This window comes from Sciurus vulgaris (genome assembly GCF_902686455.1).
Source record: "Sciurus vulgaris genome assembly, chromosome: 4".
Taxonomy (NCBI): domain Eukaryota; kingdom Metazoa; phylum Chordata; class Mammalia; order Rodentia; family Sciuridae; genus Sciurus; species Sciurus vulgaris.
In genome coordinates, this window is record NC_136464.1 from 157388972 (window position 1) to 157411886 (window position 22915).

The window sequence follows — 22915 nt, forward strand, 5'->3', positions numbered from 1 at the left end:
TTTAATTGGAATTGCATCAATGCAATATCTGTATAGCACTTTTGGTAGTATGACCATTTTGACAATATTAATTCTGCCTATCCAAGAACATGGGAGATCTTTCCATCTTCTAAGGTTTTCATTAATTTCTTTCTTTAGTGTTCTGTAGTTCTCATTGTAGAGGTCTTTCACCTCTTTTGTGAGATTGATTCCCAAGTATTTTATTTTTTTCAATGCTATCGTGAATGGGGTAGTTTTCCTAATTTCTCTTTCTGAAGATTCATCACTAATGTATAAAAATGCATTGGATTTATGAGCATTGATCTTGTAACCTGCTACTTTACTGAATTCGCTTATGAGTTCTAAAAGTTTCCTGGTGGAATTTCCGGGTTCCTCTAAATATATAATCATGTCATCAGCGAACAGGGATAGTTTGAGTTCTTCTTTTCCAATTCGTACCCCTTTAATTTCTTTGGTTTGTCTAATTGCTCTGGCTAGAGTCTCAAGGACGGTGTTGAATAGAAGTGGTGAAAGAGGGCATCCCTGCCTTGTTCCAGTTTTTAGGGGGAATGCTTTCAGTTTTTCACCATTTAGAATGATATTGGCCATGGGCTTAGCGTAGATGGCCTTTACAATGTTAAGGAATGTACCTCTATCCCTATTTTTTCTAGTGTTTTGAGCATGAAGGGGTGCTGTATTTTATCAAATGATTTTTCTGCATCTATCGCAATAATCATGTGATTCTTAACTTTAAGTCTGTTGATATGGTGAATGACATTTATTGATTTCCATATGTTGAACCAACTTGCATCCCTGGGATAAAATCCAGTTGATCGTGGTACACTATTTTTTAATATATTTTTGTATGCTATTTGCTAAAATTTTTTTGAGAATTTTTGCATCAATGTTCATTAAGGTTATTAGTCTGAAATTTTCTTTCTTCGGTGTGCCTCTGTCTGGTTTAGGTATCAGGGTGATATTGGCTTCATAGAATGAGTTTGGGAGGGTTCCCTCCTCTTCTATTTCATGGAATACTTTGAGGAGTATTGGAATGAGCTTTTCTTTAAAGGAGTGAATCAAATAGACCACAACACAATAATGCTAGGTGGCTTTATACACCTCTCTCACCACTGGACAGATCTTCCAACTAAAAATTGAACAAAGAAACCATAGATCTCAATAACACAATCAATAATTTAGACTTAATGGACATATATAGAATATATCATCCAACAATGAGCAAATACACTTTCTTCTGAGCAGCACATGGATTATTCTCTAAAATAGACCATATATTATGCCACAAAGTTTCCGTTAGCAAATACAAGAAGGTAGAGATTCTACCTTGTATTCTATCAGATCATAATGGATTGAAACTAGAAATAAATGACAGGATAAAAAACAGAAACTACTCCAACACCTGGAGATTAAATAATACACTATTGAATGATGAATGGATAACAGAAGACATCAGGGGGGATATAAAAAAAATTCTTAGAGGTAAACGAGAACAAAGACACATTATATCAAAATCTCTGGGACACTATGAAAGCAGTACTTAGAGGAAAATTTATTTCATGGAGCACATTCAATAAAAGAAGAAAAAAATCATCAAATAAACAACCTAACACTACAGCTCAAAGCCCTAGAAAAAGAACAGATCAACACCAAAAGTAGTAGAAGACAGGAAATAGTTAAAATCAGAGCTGAAATAAATGAAATTGAAACAAAAGAAACAATGGAAAAATTTGACAAAACGTTGGTTCTTTGAAAAAAATAAACAAAATTGATAAATGCTTAGCCACACTAACAAAGAAAAAGAGAGAGAAAACTCAAATTACAAAAATTTGGAATAAACAAGGAAATATCACAACGGACATGATTGAAATACAAAACATAATTAGAAACTATTTTGAAAATCTATACTCCAACAAAATGGAAAATCTCAAAGACATCAATAGGTTTCTAGAGACATATGAATTACCTAAACTGAACCAGGAGAACATACACAATTTAAATAGATCAATTTCAAGTAATGAAATAGAAGAAGTCATCAAAAGCCTACTAACAAAGAAAAATCTGGGACCATATGGGTTCACAAATTTTGGCAATAGTGAGTAAAGTTTGCTATAAACACCTTTGTGCAGAATTTTGTGTAGACATAAATTTTAACTCACTTGGGTAAGTACCCAGAGTGTGACTTGACTGATGGATCAAATGGCAAGGGTATGTTTTGCAGTGAGAAACTGCTCAATTATTTTTCCAAGTGGCTGAGACATTTGCATTCTCACCAGCATGGGTGAGAATTTCTGTGGTCAGTGTTTTAGATTTTTGTTTTTGATAGATAGTGGTATCTCATGATTGTTTTAATTTGCAATTCCCTTATGACATGTAATGTTGAAGTCTTTTAATATGCTTATTTTTCTGTGTATCTTTTTTGGTAAGATGCCTGTTCAAATCTTCACCCATTTCTAAATTGGCCTGTTTGTTTTCTAATAGTTGGATTTTTAAAATTTTAGCTAATAGTCCTTTATCAGTTATGTCTTTTGCAAATATTTTCTCCCAGTGTACAGCTTGTCTTCTCGTTCCCTTTACAGTGTCATTCTCAGACTAGAAGTTTTGAATTTTAATGAAGTCTTGTTCATCAGTTTTTTCCCCATGGATTGCACCTTTGATATTGAATCGAAAAAGTTATCACCATACCCACGGCCATGTAGACCTTATCCTGTGTTCTCACTTAGAAGTTGTATAGTTTTGTGTTTACAACAAAGTCTGTGATCCATTTTAAGTTGATTTCTCTTCTCTGAAGGGCATGAATTCTGGGTCTAGACTGATTTTTTTGCTTGTGGATATTTCAAAGATTATCTTTCATTGAGTGATTATAATTTATCGGTTATATTGCCTTTGCTCTTTTATAAAGTTATATGATCTATATTTGTGTGAGTCTATTTGGGGCTCTCAGTTCTGTCCTGTTGATCAGCATGTCTGTACTTTTACCAATATCACACTCACTTGATTATTGTTATTTATTGATAAACCTTGAATTTAGGTAGTGTCAGCCCTCCAGTTTTGTTCTTCTCCATCAATAATATGTTGACTCTTCCAGGTCTTTTGCCTCTCCACACAAATGTTAGAATCAGTTTTGTTGATGTATACTGTCTTGTGGGGTTTTTTTGTTTGTTTGTATAAAACTGTACATTTTGAATATTATTATGCGACAATTGAAAATCAAATTCTCCTTCCCCAGGGTTTTTTGTTATTATTTTTTTAGTGACTTCTCTCAACCAATGCTGTTGTCTATATCCTTTGTCATGTATGGCCACTGAAGTTTCTACGCAGTTAACTTAGCCAATAGGAAAAGATTATGTGGCGATTTCCTTAAATACCTTTAACCAATATGTCTCCCAGGCTTTTCCAAAGAGCATTTTGTGAATGTTTCAATATGGCTTGAATGTTCCAGCAATAAATTGATAACTTGACTTTAGTCACTTCCTGTTTGTGTGATTATCTAGACCAGACAAAGGTGAGAGATTAGGGCCTTCCCGGGTCTTTCCTGGGTGCATACAGTACTTGCATATGTGCTTGGCCCCCTAGATCCCTAAGAATATGTTGGAAATTTTTTAAGTTCCCTGTGGACACCATCTCATTACCCCAGCTATTTCTTTTAAGCTTTTTGGTCTGCTACTAGTTTGATCCATCCATTATCACTATTTCATGCAATTGCATTATTTAAAAAATTGCCACTGGAGGCTGGGGTTGTAACTCAGTGAGAGTACTTAACTAGCATGTGTAAGGCACTGGGTTCAATCCTTAGCACCACATAAAAATAAATAAATAAAATTAATGTATTGTGTCCATCTACAACTAAAAAATATATATATTTTTTTAAATTGCCACTGATTGTCTTTGACAAATACCCTGGGTAAAAAGCTCTTCTCAATGATGAACTCAGATTCAGGTTAAATAAAGATAAGTCCTGAGAATGGAGGTTTTCTGAGAACTTCTAGAAAGTTCGGAAAGTGACCATCTCAGTTTATGGAGGTTTGGGGAGCACAAACTTGTTCTACTTTCTCTGATGGCTTCTGGGTTGCTGGTTTCCCTAGTTACTCTGATTTTTAGGTGGTTGGTTTTCAAAGCTCCCACAGAGCTAGGGAAAGGGGCATGAAAATAGGGCTTATTATTCTTATATGCATTCAGTCATTTTTTAAAAATAGACACCACTGTATTAATTCCCTATATTCTTAAAAGGTTATTTTTGACAATATTTGTAAGTATTCTGCTTTTATGAAGGAACAGAGTTTTAGAGGTCTTTCTTCACCATTCTCACTAGCATTACTCACATTATTTTTATTCAGTTTTATTAAAGTATAATTTACATTTGAAAGAAATCACCAATTTAAGGTATCCAATTTAAAGAGTTTTGTCAAATGTAATCAGTTATATAACTATCACCACAAGCATAATACAGAAACTTTTTGTTAACTCAGTACCCCATTACTGGCATTTGGCAAACATGATCTGTTTTTTGCCACCACAATTATGCCTTTTCTAACATGTTTTTAAATAAATGAAATCATCTGTATACATTCACTGTGTCTGGCTTTTTTTTTTTTTTCACTTAGCCAAATGGTTCTGAGAGTTATCCATGTTTTTGCATATATCAGTAATTAGTTACTTGAATTATTGAGTATTCCGTTGTATGGCTATACCACAGTTTTTACATCCATTTACTAGTAGGTGTGAATTTGGGTTACTTGTGCTTCTTACTATTTTATGAATAAAACTCCTATGTACATTCAAGTACCATTCTTTTTATGGACATATGATTTCTTTTATCTTGAACAAACAGCTAAGAATGGAATTAGTAGGGCAAATGCTTAAAATATGTTTAATTTTATAAGAAATTACAAATTTAAAAAAAAAATTTTTAGTTGTAGGTGGACACAATATCTTTATTTTATTTATTTATATGCAGTGCTCAGAATCCAACCCAGTGCCTCACAGGTGCTAGTCAAGCACTCTACCACTGCAACAACCCCAGCCCTCCAAATGCTTTTTTAAAGAGACTTCATCCTTTTGGAAGTTTTAGAAGTTCTACATCCTTGCTAACAATGTTGTCAATGGTTGTAATTTGGACATTTTAGTGCACACGTAGTGATGTCTCATTTTGATTTTAATTTGCCTTTTTCCCATGACTAATGATGTTAAATGTCACCTCTTGTGCTTATTAGCCATTTGTATATCTTCTCTTAGAAATGCCTATTCACAAATTTAGTTCATTTTTAAAATCAAATTGTTCAACTTATTATGGAGGTTAAAAGTTTTTTAAAAATATGTTCTACTTATGAGTCCAATATAAGATTCTCTATAACTTTTGTGAACATTTTCTTCAAGTATAGAAGCAATTCATTTTTTCTTGGGGAGGGCTACCAGGGTTTGACCTCAGGGGCACTCAACCACTGAGCCACATCCCCAACCCTATTTTGTATTTTATTTAGAGACAGGTCTCAATGAGTTGCTTAGTGCCTCACTTTTGCTGAGGCTGGCTTTGAACTTGTGATCCTCCTGCCTCAGCCTCCCAAGCCACTGGGATTACAGGAGTGCACCACTGCACCCAGCTAGAAGCAATTGTTAAGGTGCAGACAGATTTTTGAGTATATGATTAAAGGTCCAAATCTTCAAAGAGGAATCTAGCTAGAGTCTCCAGCTTTAAAAAGTAATTTTTCTCCATGTATCAAAAAATATAAAGTGTATTTGATCTCATGGCATATTAAGAATGAGCCCTTTGATATCTTTGTGTATGTAGAGGTAAACTTCTTAATAAATGGAATGATGTGTTTGTGCTTCCACCTAAAATGAAAGAACAAGTATGTTAGATAGGTAAATTTTATAAATGACGGGCAATCCTTCAAACCTGTCACAGCTACCAAATGAGTAACATTATTATTATTTTTTTATTTTAATTAAAAATCATAAATTTACATAGGGCAATGTTGTTTAATTCATTCTGTTATTTTTCCCTTCCCCCCCCCACCCCTCCCACCACTCTTTTCCCTCTATAGAGTCCTTCCTTCCTCCATTCTTGCCACCTTCCTTATCCCTAACCCTAACCCTAACGCTAACCCCTCCTACCCCCCCTTATATGTCCTCATCCACTTATCAGCGAGATCATTCGTCCTTTAGTTTTTTGAGATTGGCTTATTTCACTTAGCATAATATCCTCCAATTTCATCCACTTGCCTGCAAATGCCATAATTTTATCATTCCTCATGGCGGAGTAATATTCCATTGTATATATATGCCACAGTTTCTTTATCCATTCATCAGCTGAAGGACATCTAGGTTGGTTCCACAATCTGGCTATTGTGAATTGAGCAGCTATGAACATTGATGTGGCTGTATCTCTGTAGTATGCTGACTTTAAGTCCTTTGGGTATAAGCCAAGGAGTGGGATAGCTGGGTCAAATGGTGCTTCCATTCCAAGCTTTCTGAGGAATCTCCATACTGCTTTCCAAAGTGGCTGCACTAATTTGCAACCCCACCAGCAATGTATGAGTGTACCTTTTTCCCCACATCCTCGCCAACACCTATTTTTGCTTGTGTTCTTGATAATTACCATTCTAATTGGGATGAGATGAAATCTTAGGGTGGTTTTGATTTGCATTTCTCTTATCACTAGAGATGTTGAACATTTTTTCATATAACTGTTGATTGCTTGTACATCTTCTTCTGTGAAGTGTCTGTTCATTTCCTTAGCCCATTTGTTGATTGGGTTATTTGTATTCTTCGTGTAGAGCTTTTTGAGTTCTTTATAGATTCTGGAAATTAGCGCTCTATCTGAAGTATGAGTGGCAAAGATTTTCTCCCACTCTGTAGGCTCTCTCTTCACATTACTGATAGTTTCCTTTGCTGAGAGAAAGCTTTTTAGTTTGAATCTATCCCAGTTGTTGATTCTTGCTTTTATTTCTTGTGCTATGGGAGTCCTGTTAAGGAAGTCTGATCCTAAGCAACAAGTTGAAGGTTTGGATCTACTTTTTCTTCTATAAGATGCAGGGTCTCTGGTCTGATTCCAAGGTCTTTGATCCATTTTGAGTTGAGTTTTGTGCAGGGTGAGAGATAGGGATTTAGTTTCATTCTGCTGCATATGGATTTCCAGTTTTCCCAGCACCATTTGTTGAAGAGGCTATCTTTTCTCCATTGCATATTTTTGGCCCCTTTGTCTAGTATGAGAAAATTGTATTTATTTGGGTTTGTGTCCATGTCCTCTATTCTGTACCACTGATCTACCTGTCTATTTTGGTACCAATACCATGCCGTTTTTGTTACTATTGCTTTGTAATAGAGTTGAAGATCTGGTATTGCGATACCCCCTGCTTCGCTCTTTCTACTAAGGATTGTTTTAGCTATTCTGGGTTTCTTATTCTTCCAGATGAATTTCATAATTGCTTGCTCTATTTCTGTAAGGTACACCATTGGGATTTTAATTGGAATTGCATTGAATCTGTATAGCACTTTTGGTAGTATGGCCATTTTGACAATATTAATTCGGCCTATCCAAGAACATGGGAGATCTTTCCATCTTCTAAGGTTTTCTTTAATTTCTTTCTTTAGTGTTCTGTAGTTCTCATTGTAGAGGTCTTTCACCTCTTGTGTGAGATTGATTCCCAAGTATTTTATTTTCTTCGATGCTATTGTGAATGGGGTAGTTTTCCTAATTTCTCTTTCTGAAGATTCATCACTTATGTATAAAAATGCATTGGATTTATGAGCATTGATCTTATAACCTGCTACTTTACTGAATTCGCTTATGAGTTCTAAAAGTTTCCTGGTGGAATTTCCGGGTTCCTCTAAATATATAATCATGTCATCAGCGAACAGGGATAGTTTGAGTTCTTCTTTTCCAATTCGTATCCCTTTAATTTCTTTGGTTTGTCTAATTGCTCTGGCTAGAGTCTCAAGGACGGTGTTGAATAGAAGTGGTGAAAGAGGGCATCCCTGCCTTGTTCCAGCTTTTAGGGGGAATGCTTTCAGTTTTTCACCATTTAGAATGATATTGGCCATGGGCTTAGCGTAGATGGCCTTTACAATGTTAAGGAATGTTCCCACTACCCCAATTTTCTCTAGTGTTTTGAGCATGAAGGGGTGCTGTATTTTATCAAATGCTTTTTCTGCATCTATTGAAATAATCATGTGATTCTTAACTTTTAGTCTGTTGATATGGTGAATGACATTTATTGATTTCCGGATGTTGAACCAACCTTGCTTCCCTGGGATAAAACCCACTTGATTGTGGTGCACTATCTTTTTAATATTTTTGTATGCCATTTGCTAAAATTTTGTTGAGAATTTTTGCGTCGATGTTCATTAAGGATAATGGTCTGAAATTTTCTTTCCTCGATGTGTCTCTGTCTGGTTTAGGTATCATGGTGATATTGGCTTCATAGAATGAGTTTGGGAGGGTTCCCTTCTCTTCTATTTTATGGAATATTTAAGAAGTATTAGAATGAGCTCTTCTTTAACTGTTTTGTAAAACTCAACTGAGAATCCATCTGGTCCTGGACTTTTCTTTGTTGGTAGGCTTTTGATGACCTCTTCTATTTCATTGCTTGAAATTGATGTATTTAAGTTGTGTATGTCCTCCTCGTTCAGTTTAGATAATTCATATGTCTCTAGAAACTTGTTGATGTCTTCGAGGTTTTCTGTTTTGTTGGAGTATAGATTTTCAAAATAGCTTCTAATTATGTTTTGTATTTCACTCATGTCTGTTGTGATATTTCCTTGTTCATTTTGAAATTTAGTAATTTGAGTTTTCTCCCTCTTTCTCTTTGTTAGTGTGGCTAAGGGTTTATCAATTTTGTTTATTTTTTCAAAGAACCAACTATTTATTTTGTTAATTTTTCCAATTGTTTCTTTTGTTTCAATTTCATTGATTTCGGCTCTGATTTTAACTATTTACTTTCTTCTACTACTTTTGGTGTTGGTCTGCTCTTCTTTTTCTAGGGCTTTGAGCTGTAGTGTTAAGTCGTTTATTTGTTGATTTCTACTTCTTTTGTTGAATGCGCCCCATGAAATAAATCTTCCTCTAAGTACTGCTTTCATAGTGTCCCAGAGATTTTGATATGATGTGTCTTTGTTCTCATTTACTTCTAAAAATTTTTTTATTTCCCTCCTGATGTCTTCTGTTATCCATTCATCATATAATAGTGTATTATTTAATCTCCAGGTATTGGAGAAATTTCTGTTTTTTATTCTGTCATTTATTTCTAATTTCAATCCATTATGATCTGATAGAGTACAAGGTAGTATCTCTATCTTCTTGTATTTTCTAACAGTAGCTTTGTGGCATAAGACATGTTCTATTTTAGAGAAGGATCCATGTGCTGCTGAGAAGAAAGTATATTCGTTCTTTGTTGAATGGTATATTCTATATAAGTCGGTTAAGTCTAAGTTGTTGATTGTGTTATTGAGATCTATGGTTTCTTTATTCAATTTTTGTTTGGATGATCTATCCAGTGGTGAGAGTGGTGTGTTAAAATTGCCTAGTATTATTGTGTTGTGGTCTATTTGATTTCTGGAATTGAGAAGGATTTGTTTGACGTACATGGATGAGCCAATGTTCGGGGCATAGATATTTATGATTGTTATGTCTTGCTGATTTATGCTTCCCTTAAGCAGTATGTAATGTCCTTCTTTATCCCTTCTGACTAGTTTTGGCTTGAAGTCCACATTATCTGAAATGAGGATGGATACTCCAGCTTTTTTGCTGTGTCCGTGTGCATGGTATGTTTTTTCCCATTCTTTCACCTTTAGTCTATGGGTATCTCTTTCTATGAGATGCGTCTCTTGCAGGCAGCAAATTGTTGGATTTTTCTTTTTAATCCATTCTGCCAGTCTATGTCTTTTGATTGATGAGTTCAGGACATTAACATTCACGGTTATTATTGTGATATGATTTGTATTCCCAGTCATTGACTCATTTTTGGTTTTTGCCATGATTTGGGTTTCTCCTTTATTTGGCTATTCCTTTAGGCTAGTTCCTCCCATTGCTGATTTGCATCGTTGTTTTTCATCTCTTCCTCATGGAATATTTTGCTGAGAATGTTCTGCAATGCTGGCTTTCTTTTTGTAAATTCCTTTAGCTTTTGTTTATCATGGAAGGATCTTATTTCATCGTCAAATCTGAAAGTAAGTTTTGCTGGGTATAAGATTCTTGGTTGGCATCCATTTTCTTTCAGGGCTTGGTAAATGTTGTTGCAGGCCCTTCTAGCTTTTAGGGTCTAGATTGAAAAATCTGCTGATATTCTTATTGGTTTCCCCCTGAATGTAATTTGATTCTTTTCTCTCGCGGCATTTAAAATTCTTTCTTTATTTTGTATGTTAGGTATTTTCATAATAATGTGCCTTGGTGTGGGTCTGTTGTAATTTTGTATATTTGGAGTCCTATAAGCCTCTTGTACTTGGTTTTCTATTTCATTCTTCAGATTTGGGAAATTTTCTGATATTATTTCATTGAATAGATTGTTCATTCCTTTGGTTCGTTTCTCTAAGCCTTCCTCAATCCCAATAATTCTTAAATTTGGCCTTTTCATGATATCCCATAATTCTTGTAGATTCTGTTCATGATTTCTTACCATCTTTTCTGTTTGGTCAACTTTGTTTTCAAGATTAAATATTTTGTCTTCAATATCTGAGGTTCTGTCTTCCAGGTGTTCTATCCTATTGGTTATGCTTTCTATGGAGTTTTTAACTTGGTTTATTGTTTCCTTCATTTCAAGGATTTCTGTTTGGTTTTTTTTTTTTTTTTTTTTTTTCAGTATCTCTAACTCTTTATTGAAATGTTCTCTTGCTTCCCGTATTTGCTCTTTTAACTGTTGATTGGTGCGATCATTTAATGCCTGCATTTGCTCTTTCATCTCCTCCTTCAATGCCTGCATTTGCTCTTTCATCTTCTCGTTTGCTTCCCTGATTGTTTTAATTATGTACATTCTGAACTCCCTTTCTGACATTTTTTCTGCTGTGTTGTCATTGGGTTTTATTGATATAGTATCTAGGTTTGTTTGGGACATCTTCTTCCCTTGTTTTCTCATATTGGTCATATGTCAGTGGGACTTTGTGATATTGCAGAATTCTTCTATTGGCTTATAGTGTCCCTGTAGATTTCCAGTGTATCACCTTCCTGCCTTCAGTAGCCTGAAGTCTTGAAGTAACTTGATAATGCAGTGCTTCCAAGGAAAGCTGCCCCTAGCCTGCTCCTGGTTCCAGGACTTGAAGCTGGCTCTGTGTGGAAAGGCTCTCACTGGGGGGCCTGCTCCGAGAAGGTAGCCTAGAAATGTGCTTCCCGCCGGAGGGGGCCAGGCTGCGGGCTTCTTGGGGAAGTCTCTGGCTGCCCTGTTTTGGTCCCTGAAGCAACCTGCAGGCAGGAACTCGCCACTCGCTGCCCTGGTTCAGGGACTTGAAGCTTGGTTCTGTGCAGGAAGGCTCTCACTGGGGGGCCTGCTCCAAGATGCTGGAGAATCTGGCCCTGTGGGAGGAGCCCACCGCCGGACTGCGCAGGGCTGCCTTGGGAGGACTCTAGCTGCTCTGCCCTACTCTTAATAAGCTACCCGAATCTGGGCCTGCCGCCCAGGCAGCACTTCACCGGGTGGGGGAGACTCACCCCGAGGCTCTATTTTAGTCTGAGTCTCTCAATGCCTCCCCTTCTTGAATCCTGGGTTCTGGAGTGACTGGAGATGCCGTCACCCTCTAGTCTGCCATCTTGGATCACCCCCCCATTATTATTATTTTTAATTTTACGTACCACCTTTAGTTAAAGATATTAAGACATATGGAATTGACCAAGAAGATAATCTGTTAGCAGCCAAGGCCAAGAAGCCGCTAAAGACAGACTTAGACCAGATGATCAGCTTCTCATCCTGAATTCCCTATTTTATTTGACACTATTAGGAATTCATATACAGTGGGCAAATTGGAGATGACTGAAAACAAAGAGAATCATCATACATTTTTTAAGTCAATGAGTGATGTGATGTGATCGTAAATTGAGAAATAGAACTGGTTGCAGTGTGAAGCATTGGAAATAGTAGTGAAGCCAATTAAGAGGCTGTTGCCTAACTTGAGGTGAGAAATGAGAAGGAACTGAACTAGGAACAAAGGAGAGGAAAGACTTCAAAGACATTACAGAAGTAGAATTGACAGGACCTTGTGATCAGTGATGTAGATCTTTAAGAGAATCTCAATATGACTCCATTTTGTAGTGTGGGTAGCCTATTGGTGATGTGCTCATTCAAACAGCAAATAGGAGAAAAGTTTTTGAAGATAATACAATGAGTTACATGAATTTGAAGAACCCAAAGGACCCTAAAGATTGGTGAGAGCAGGGTGTAGTTAAAAATGTAGCTATGGCTCAGGTGAGATGGACCAAAACTAGAGGAGTATATACCATCAGAATCTAGCTTATTTTGAAATGAATTGAGACACTCCAATATGCCCATGCAGAGTAATAAGAGCAAATACTTCAGCATGAATTCTAAATAAATAATGTAGCCAAAACTCATTGAACTGAAATCATAAGATCTGCACACACAAAAAAAAAGATCATTGATCAAAGATGAGGGATTAAACACTGGAATTTGCTTACTTCTAAGTCCCAATTAATTTCCAGAGAGACATTTCCTCACAAGGAGATCACAACTATAAACTATTCCAAGCAGAAAAATAGAAATATGTCATAGAGTACTTAGAAAGGCCAAGGAACAAAATTTAAGTGGTCAACGGAGAAAATTGTCATATATCTCAATTTTCACAGAAATCCTAAAATACTATAAAAATGTTAGTGAGCATGGAGGTAGGCTAAATACGGGAGGGTTGTTTGAAACTGTATTTTAAAGTAGATAGAAACCTAGATCTACCTTTTCAGTCTATATCAAGGTGATTTCTCTCCCCACTGTCAATACAAGACTAGAAGTTGATTCCCCAAAAAGACTAAAACAGAACCTTCTTGACTGAAAACATCAAACATTGTTGAAGATGGGTGCTCTACTAAAAACAGAAGTCATGTCCCAGTCTGCATACTTTCTAAATGTCTGCGTTCCCAAGCGTCTTCTATTAAGTACTCAGCTCCAGAACAGTGGAAAACACTCTCAAGAGGAATCTCATTTCTGAGAAATGTGATCAGCTCAGAATAAAAAACAAAACAATGGTAACAAATCCCAATTAGAACAGGTCAAAAAACTCAAAGACACATGTCTCCAAGGAAACTAAATTGATAGATGATTCAATATGATAGAAAACACACAGAGACTAATGTAACTGGAAAAGCATTTGGATTTGGATTTAGGGATAAGCACTTAGAAAATTAAGGAAATAAACCAGATACCTATTAACTCCAGATATAATAAAAAGTTGAGAAGGAAAGGAAAAGTAATCAAAGTATGATATACAGTGAATAGCATTTCCTTGGTCGTGATAAACACTTAATATTGATTTATCCATGAATTATGACATGACTGTATTTAAGAAAGAGGCAAAGGGTGAGCGTGTATGGGGGGGTGGGGAGGGTGAGAAGTGGATAGTAAAAGAAAATAAGTTTTCAACTTCCAAAAACAAATTCAGCAGATTATTACTTACATTGCAAGATCAAAAGTCTAAAAGAGTTGTTTCCAAAGAGTGATAAATGGGAAAGGATATGAGGGGTAGTGTTTAACTCTTTAAAGCTTTATGCACTCGTTAATTGTGATTTTTTTATAAAGAAATCAAATGAAACAATAAGGGATTTGAAAAGAGAATTTCATGACAATCAGATTGGAAAGGATTAAAGAATGGGTGAAAATTGAGTCTGTCTTCTGAATAGTGAAAAGGAAACATTTAACATGGAAATGTTGGGGTAGTGAGTACAGACCCCTCGTGGAAAGGTTGAAAGAAGATTGGTAGTTTGCTTGATTACGGTTCTTTAGATAGCTAACTAATTAGTCAATTTACGGAAGACAGAAATGGGCTGTCAGAGAAGAAAGCAGTTGAGAGAGAATTTGCTGAATGAGAGGGAACAAATGAAGTCTTAAATTCCAAATGAAGTGGTGGATATTGAAATAAAGAACAATGTTTCGAAGGTTAGCATTGAAGAAGAATAGGACTATCTTTTCCTGCAAAGCAGAGAGGCAGGATTAAGGGCATATAGATATAATTGATAATGAAGGAAAGAATTCTGAAAAGAATTTATATCTGATAGTTTGTATTTTCTTACAGGCAGCTGTGGCTAAATCCTCAGTTGAGGAACTGGGTCTTTTCGATTGCCTGAGATTGGGAGCCAAACAGGAGAAAATGAAAGGAATGCTGCTGAGTAGTAATTTGGGGAGCCCAGCTGAGGGTGAAAATCAAAATGTATAAGTCAGCATGGGCTGCCATGACAGAATACCACAGACTGGGTGGCCTCAACAATAAGAATTTATTTTCTCACAGTTCATAGTTCTGGAGGCTGAAAAGTCCAAGGTGAAGGTGCTGGCAGAATTTGGTTCATGGTTAGGATCCTCTTCCTGACTTGCAGGCAGCCACCTTCTCTGGTATTCTCACATGGGGGGAGTTGGGGAAGGGAGAAAGAGAGAGAGAACACACAAACTCTCTGGTGTCTCTTCTTATAGGAACACTAATCCTATTGAACCAGGACTCCTCCCTTGTGACCTTATTTACCCTCATATACCTCTTTCTTGTAAATATAGTCACACTGGGGGCTGGAGCTTCAACATATGAGTTTTGAGGGGGATAGTTCAGGCAATAGTGTGGATAATTCAGCACAGTTATTTTTCCATGTATACTCAACTGCCTGAGAGCAAGAGAAAAGACAGGTGGTTGAACTGATCCTTTTGGGAGATTAGTAGGATAGACTTGATGGAAGGTCAAGGGGGCAAATGACTGAGGGACTGGTGAAAGTATAGCTAAAATGATTGGCATAGATTCCAAGAAAGGTAGAAGAGAAGCCAGAAAAGCACTGGGTTTAGATTAGATAAGATACAGGATAGGTGGGCTTGGTGACAGGCCCAAATGGAAGCTATAGGTTATCTTCTAGAGGTATACCACTGTCTTGGGACATTAAAGGTTGTTTCTACTCTTTTGATGTTGCTGAAAAGTAAAGGAGGATTATCAAACTGGAAAGAAGATTTAGATTCATTAGAAGTAGTAATCACCATTTTTTTCTTTCTTTTTTAGACGACTAAATACATTGAACAAGTGTGCCTCAATGAAACTTGATGTGAACTTCCAAAGGAAAAAGGTAAGTGTCCACACCTTGCTAAACCCATGACCGCACCAACATAAGCAGCTTGTATTCATAGATTAAAAACAACATGAACAAAACAAAATTCTGAAATGCTCAACCATCTGTTGCTTCTCCAAATATCCCATCTTATCATAGTGGTCCTAAATAAATCATTGTAAACCCACTCTGAGAGCTGTTTGTCTCACTGTTTCAGTTTGCTTTAGTGTTTTTTCAGAGGGTTTGCATAAAGACGCAAATATCTCAATTCTTCTTGGTAATCTTTCAGGAGTTTTTGTATTTGTAAATGCCAACCCATATTAGACTCAAATACTCCACAGCAACTAGTAGATTAAGAAAGTACAGAAAAGGCTCAATGGGTTCATGCTAAGTATCTTCTGATTCATTCTATATGTCAAGTATGCATTCATTCTCAGGCAGGTTCATTTAATGATATAATAAAGAAGCTGGTGGACAGTGTAACCACAAAATACTGAGTCTGCCTCATCTTTTACCATTCTCTCCCTTGCACCTTTATCCAGTCACAGGATATTTGGTGCATCTTAAAAAGTCACTATATTATCTGCTCCTTTGTGTGTGCTATTCCCTCTGAGTGAACAAGTCTGGAGATTTCAGTCTCAAAGCTATACAGGCTCAGTGTCCCTAACCTGAAAATCCAAAATCTATAATACTCAAATCCAAGACAATTTAGTACCTACACAGTGCTCAAAAAATTTTGGGTTTTAGAGCATTATAGATTTGGGGTTTTCTTTTTTTCTTCTTTTTTTAATTTTTTTTTATTTATTTATTTTGATTCATTGTACACAAATGGGGTACAACTGTTATTTCTCTGGTTGTACACAAAGTAGAATCTTACCATTTGTGTAATCTGTAATCATACATGTACATAGGGTAATGATGTTTGTCTCATTCTGTTATTTTTTCTTCCCCCACCCACTCCCATCCCTCTTTTTCCACTATACAATCCAGCCTTCCTCCATTCTTACCTCCCTCCCACCACCACCACCTCCCCACCCCGTTATGTATCATCATCCGCTTATCAGAGAGATCATTCAGCCTTTGGTTTTTTGCTATTGGCTTATCTCACTTAGGAGTTGGAGAATATCATGGAGTTTTCTAATTAGAGATTCTCAACCAATAAAACCTACACACATACTCCAAAATTAAAAAAAAAAAAAAAAAAAAAAAAAAAACTCCAAAATCTCTAACACTTCCTTTTCTAGGCATTTTAGGCAAGAGGTAATCAACCTATAATTTATTCTATTTTCCAGGAACTAGGTTATGCGCATGCATTATCTCATCTAATTCATTTCTGTAGGACTTCTCTGCTTTCTAGATAAGAAAGTAAACCTTGACAGACTGTCATTTGCCTATAGCCTTACAGCTAGTGGCATAACAGAGTTTCAACCATAGGGACATCTAACTCCAAAACCAAAACTCCTAACCACTGTGGTCTTCTATCTCTTTGTCACTGAATTGATCCTTTTTAAAGAAATCCAGGATTAAAATCATTCACTACTTCTTTTCCTTTAGCATCTCAACTGTGTAACTAATCAAGCCTTAGTATATTTTGAAGAAGCAGAGAAAACATCTTTGAGTCAAAAGAAAGTATTCTTTATTCTGGTTTACACAGAGAAACCATTACATCCAATGGATTTTAAGTACCTCCTGAGTAACCTAATCTTTAAAAATAACTTTAACCTGAATTTGTGCTCTAAAATAGCACCCCTTAAAAAAACTCAAATGAATTTGAATTGACCTCACCTTAAAAACAATTCGTGGTTTGAGCTAGGAATCAAAGATTTAAGCTAGGGAGGTAAAGGAGTGAAAAACAATATCCAGAGAAGTATTAAAACATGAGCAATTTGTCCAGGCCAAAGACAAATTTAAAATGTGGGAATACACCTCCCGACAGCTGTCTGGCTGAATAGACCCCTTGAGAAGCATACATACTATTTGAAGCATGAGGGTCAGATGTTGTTTTGATTGTAACACATGGTTCTTATTAAACTGAACACAGCCATGCCTGTGTGTCTAAAGCGTGGGTGCTCAGATGGCGGGTATAGACGGCTGCATCTACAGACCTTTAGCTGCAGTGTATCACAAAAGAAAATGCCTCAAGCTAATGACATGATTTGTTTCCCACAAAGTGGAGTGACTGGATTTTTACCCTGTCATCAGCTTTTCAAAACCCACAGGCGCAATAGTCTTGAATAACCTTTGTTAGGCTCCTCATGCATTATGTTCACAAAAGCTCCTCTGTAAATTGGTCACTTCAGTATTCTAACATTCTTGGTGTATTTCTTATATTGGATACAGTTGCACACACTCACACCCCCCCTGCTAAGCAATAGGTCTCAGAAAAGCCTGCACTTAAATAAAATACTGCTTTTTCTACTGTAAATTGGAGAGTCATGGCCTGAATTTTCAAATAAAAAATTTCAAGATGTGGTCTCCACCCACTTGTGACTCTCAGTAATGACCAGCATTATTGAGAATCCAAACTCTGATGCAGGAGGCACTGTGTGGTAGCACTTATTTCTGTGATCTACCCTTACATAAGTCATAGGGTAATTCTTGATTTTACTGTAAAAAAAAAAAAGAGAACAGGGTTAACACTAGTCCAAGTGATCAAAAATAGAAAGTGAGACTTAGGAACTGGGCACCCCATGAAGCTCCTGCCAACTTCAGAATTCATTTATTTAGAAGAAAATTAAGACAGCAGCATTTCCTCTAGGTCTGTTCCCATTTTAAGCAATCCAAGAAATAGAAGCAGAATCTTTATCTCCAATCTGCAGAGACTCTGACTTGTTGTTTTGCAGAATCTAGTTCCCAAATGACTTAAGTACCCAGTATCACAGTCCTTTTCCCTTTGTGGTTGTTAAACCTATGACAGTGGTGTGGCAGTTTGGGTGGTTAACAAATGCTGGCATATGGCCTCCTCTCTGCCAGACCCTATTCTTCATCACTAAGTCCATATCACAGATGCAGAAATTAAAGGGCCCCATTACTTGCCCACAGCCACACACAAATGGTAGAGGCAGGATTTGAACACCAGTATTCTGGTACCAGACTGCTTCTCTTCACTTTTCAAAGATATTCAGAAAGGTATTGGAGCTTGAGTGAGCTTCTGGCCCTTGTCTGAAAGCCAAAAGGGTCTCATATTTCCTCAGCAATACATTCAGTTAACTATTTGTATTGTCATTTTTAGAAAAGAGACGTGTCTTACCTTCTATATTAATAACCACAAGTGATTGTCTTCATGGCAGTCTTGTTTAGTTCCAAAGATTTGAGTCGGCTGATCAAAGGAAGAAAAATGAAAAGTCCACAGATAAGTGATGTATATATAGTGAAGATACTTGGTTAGGTGTATGTCAAATGTCACTTGTAAAGCACCAGAGGATGACATTGCACCTGCCCTCCCACAAGGTAGTATCTAACCATTTTGTAGAAGAGAAAATTGTTTTTTTAAGGATACAATATCACTGACCCTGCCTCTGAGAGTCAGGTGGAGACCAATGTTCTCATCTGATCTTGACCTTACCACCTCATTGAAAGGTTGACTGAAACGTAGCCAAGAGGCATTTCAGGAAACCCCAGGGCACCAGCAGTTGGGCTACCTGTGGCTTCAGGTTCTTCAGCCCTGCCTCATTCCAAGTGGCACATTCCTGTCTCTGAACAGACTTACTTAGCCACTCAGACCCAGTTAACTTTAATGAAAGACACACTTCTAAATCTCTATAAAACTATGGGTTAGCAGCCTCTTACAGCTGCAGATCCATGTGGCTTCTCTTTCCCATGTAAAGATATGACCAAATTCCAGGGTTGTTTTTTTTAAAATTCCCTCTTTATGGAGTGTCTGTTTGGCATCTGTCTCCAAGAAATATATAATTTCAGTGAATACTGATCTCACTTTTAGAAAAAGTCAAACATCAGAGACTCATCTAAATTGAAAACCCTAAGGCACACGCCAAGCTGCCTATCTTCAGAAAAAAAATGTTTCTTCCTCATTATTTCCTACCAAATTCACACTGGCTTCATTAGGATACTGAGCTCCCCTGATTATGGCTAGTGTTTCTATGATGTGACTTCTATTCAAAGGAAAAATGGAGTCTGGAGACTCCTGTAAGGCTCTTAATGAAGAAAGGAGACACATGCCACACCAGACTGGTCTTTCATCATAACAAAGACTTCCCAGGAAGGAAAGAACAGCTTCAAAAGAAGATTCTGGTTAAAGTTCCAATTTTAATAAGACTCTCTGAAATCATGACCAATGGTGGAAAGCAACACAGAAACCATGACTAATTGCCACCTTGCAGCCAGCACCCCTGCCTGGATGCCATGGGCATCGCAGAGGAGCTGCAGCTGTGGATAAGGGCCCAGTCTTCACCCCCACCTCCCACTGCCTTTCACACCCCTGCATCTTCCACAAATAGCACTCCTCCTGGCAGCTCTGAACAGCAGAGTCAAAGGAGAGAAAAACAACATTGTATTCCATCATTCACTTGGCTAGAGAATATGAACAGTTTTGAATTGCATGTGAATGTCCTAGAACCTTAGAATCTTGGAGCTGGAAGGGATCCTCGGTCATGTTTTCCAACCCCCCCACCCACTCACTACAGGATTTCTTTCTCAGAGCATCCCTTACAATTCACTCAGTCCCCACTTGTAAGCTTCTGGGCAGGAAGAGCTCTTTCCATCACAAGGCACCTATTTTTTTTCTAATTACTAGAAGTCTTCCACATAATAAGCTAAAAGCTGCTTTGAAATAAATTAGCCATTTGATGCTAACTCTTTTCTCTGGAGACTCCCAGAATATGAATTTTCCCTTTTGCACACCCAGCAGCCCTTCAGCGATGTCCTCTAGAGCACAGTTGACAAACTACTGTTTCTGTTTTTGTAAATAAGGCTTTATTGGAACATAGCCATACCCATTGTTTTTGAGACAACAGAGTTGAGTATTTGTAACAGAGACCATAAGGCCTGTAAACCTAAAATATTTACTACCTGGACCTTCACAGAAAAGTTTTCTGACCCATGCTGCCTATAACAAATTTTCCCAAACTGTCTGTAGTGAATTACCAGGTTTTTTATTTTATTTTTATTTGTTGTCTACCACAGATACTTTTATAAAATTCAATGCACATGAATTAATAGAAATATGAAATGTTTATTTATGGAAGATACCAGTGTTTAGTAATACTAAATGTTTTTGTATTAGACTCAGCTGGCACAGAATTACATCCCAGTGAATATAAGAAGAACAAATTAAACAAAATAGAAAAAAAATCACAAAAACTGCCCATATTTTTATTGAACATGTGCATCATATGAAGAATCATGATCGTACTCATAATTTTGTTATTCATCTATCTTAACTACATAAAAGAGTTTACATTGAGATGGCAACAAACTAATTCTTCATATTAAATGCCCGGCTACACACTTTGAACAATCACTATAACCATGAATATGTAAGATTTTTAATGTGACAATGAGTTTTTGTTTGTTATCTAATTTAGGCTGGATGGACAACAACACTAGTCACAGGAATACTGTATATCTAAAATGTTTCTTTTTTGTTTTGTTTTAATATCAGTCATCATAAAGAAACTAGCCCTACAGAGTATGCTGACTAGAATGGAATAGGATGTTTTAAAGCAGTTTCAAAATTGAGAGTCTTCCTTCAAATACCTATTATTCTAAATGAAACAGGTTGTTCCATACTTTCCAAGTCCATCTGCCACCTCATCATCAACCATGTCCTATAATTATAAAGTTGTAAATTTAGATCATCTTTATGTGGAACAATCGATCCTATACATGAAGCACTGTGGGTTATGGTAGGTAAACCAATCTACCCTGCTCAAAAAGACAAATCCACCAATCTTGAGCTTGGATAGCAAAGCCCTTGTCAAATAGGGACAAATCATTTTAATGCCTATTCTCAATTTCTGTGCCTATCTCACATGACTGGGAAGTTTGGGCCCAAGCAGCCCCCAACCACACCTTAAGTTGCACTGTCTAGAGTCCCTCATTTCTAAATCAAACTGTTAGTTCTTTAAATTTTCACAGGAGGTAATGGTTCCTAGATTCTTGCTTATCCTTATCCCCAATATGGCAAAAGAAAAAAAAAAAAAAGATACACTGGGCTCTAACCTCCTGAGACTTTGGATCCTTGCTCTGATCATGGGCCCTAAGGTTGGTACCTTTGGAAGCCATATTCCATGGTTAACCCACATTAAGATTATATCTGCCCAAATTCTCAAGGTTATTAATTGAAAGAGCAGTTGAATTAAGTCCATTTTATCCTGCATATCTTATAGTTGACTTTTAAAGTTGGGATATTTTTATTTTTCTCATGCACTTTCAGCTTATTAACAAGTCTTCCTTCAATTCTGTTAAGATCTTTATATATCTCAATACAAGATGAGCATCCCTTCCAAAAATGCTGGGTATCAGATGTGTATTGGGGATATTTTTAGGGTTTGGAATACTTGGATAAATGTAATGAGGTACATTGCACATGGGGCCCAAGTCTTTCTTTCTAATTCATTTATTTTTTCATATATGCCTTATAGATAATTTGTTGGAATATTTTTTAGTAATTTTGTACACAGATGGAACACAATTTTGTGGTATGGAATTTTCCACTTGTGGTATCAGTTTAACCTTCAAAGAATTTCAGACACTGGAGCATTTTGGATTTTGGATTTGGGGATTAGGGATGCTCCACCCTTGTTGCTATTCCCTAATGATAATAATTACTGGGGGTTTTTGTTTGTTTGGTTTTGTTTTTGGTACCAGGGGTTGAATTCAGGGGTACTTAACCACTGAGCCACATCCCCTCCTGAATCTCTGGGAGTGATAATACTTTTATGTATCACTTCTAGGATTATGTAGTGTTTTCACATATTAATTTCACCTGGTTTTGTTGATATAAATCATGTTAGAGATTGCATTGTTATTATTTTCATTTTACAACTGAAAAAAAGCAGCCTCAAAGAGAATGCCTAGCTCAAGATACCTTCATGACTAACCTTATGTCATCTTTACATTCTAAAAGCATGAGTTATTCTTACTCATGAATTTATTCTTAAAATGACCATAACCTTGAGGCATACCTCCTAAGATCTCTCCCTCAATTGCTTTCAGTCTTTTGATCACACTCTTTGGTGGAGGTATTCAACCACTTACTAACAAAACTCTAGCAACTTCAAGCTTGCATAGTTAGCTGTCTCAGTCAGCAGTATTATCATCCATTGTCTTACTGAAATTCCTGTGTTGTGGGTCCATAGTATGTTCATCGTCTTCTATACCACTGAGGTCTGAGAATATAATTAAAAATTTTTTAGATGTTGATAGATCTTTATTTTACTCATTTATTTATATGCGGTGCTGAGAATCGAACCCAGTGTCTCACACATGCTAGGCAAGTGCTCTACCACTGAGCCACAACTCCAGACCCTGAAAATATAATTAGAGTCTTCATAAACACATCCAACTCCCAGAGATCTGCACCTAGAATTTCTAAATAATCACAAACTATTTGTCTGTAACCTAAAAAAAAAAAAAATCAGATGAAATCTGACAATTTCTTTAAAATTAGGATACTTTCACAAATACCATTTAGGAGGCTGCCATGTGCCTGAATACTGGTGCCTGAATATT

The 22915-nt window shown here is 36.6% G+C and overlaps 1 protein-coding gene across 1 annotated transcript in view; it reads left to right on the forward strand.

Annotated features, from left to right (window-relative positions):
- STARD13 (StAR related lipid transfer domain containing 13) overlaps positions 1–22915 on the forward strand; it is a 415422-nt gene that overhangs the window by 361924 nt on the left and 30583 nt on the right. The window contains 1 exon segment of the mRNA XM_079137263.1: positions 15178–15241. Coding sequence (XP_078993389.1) covers positions 15178–15241 — 64 coding nt within the window.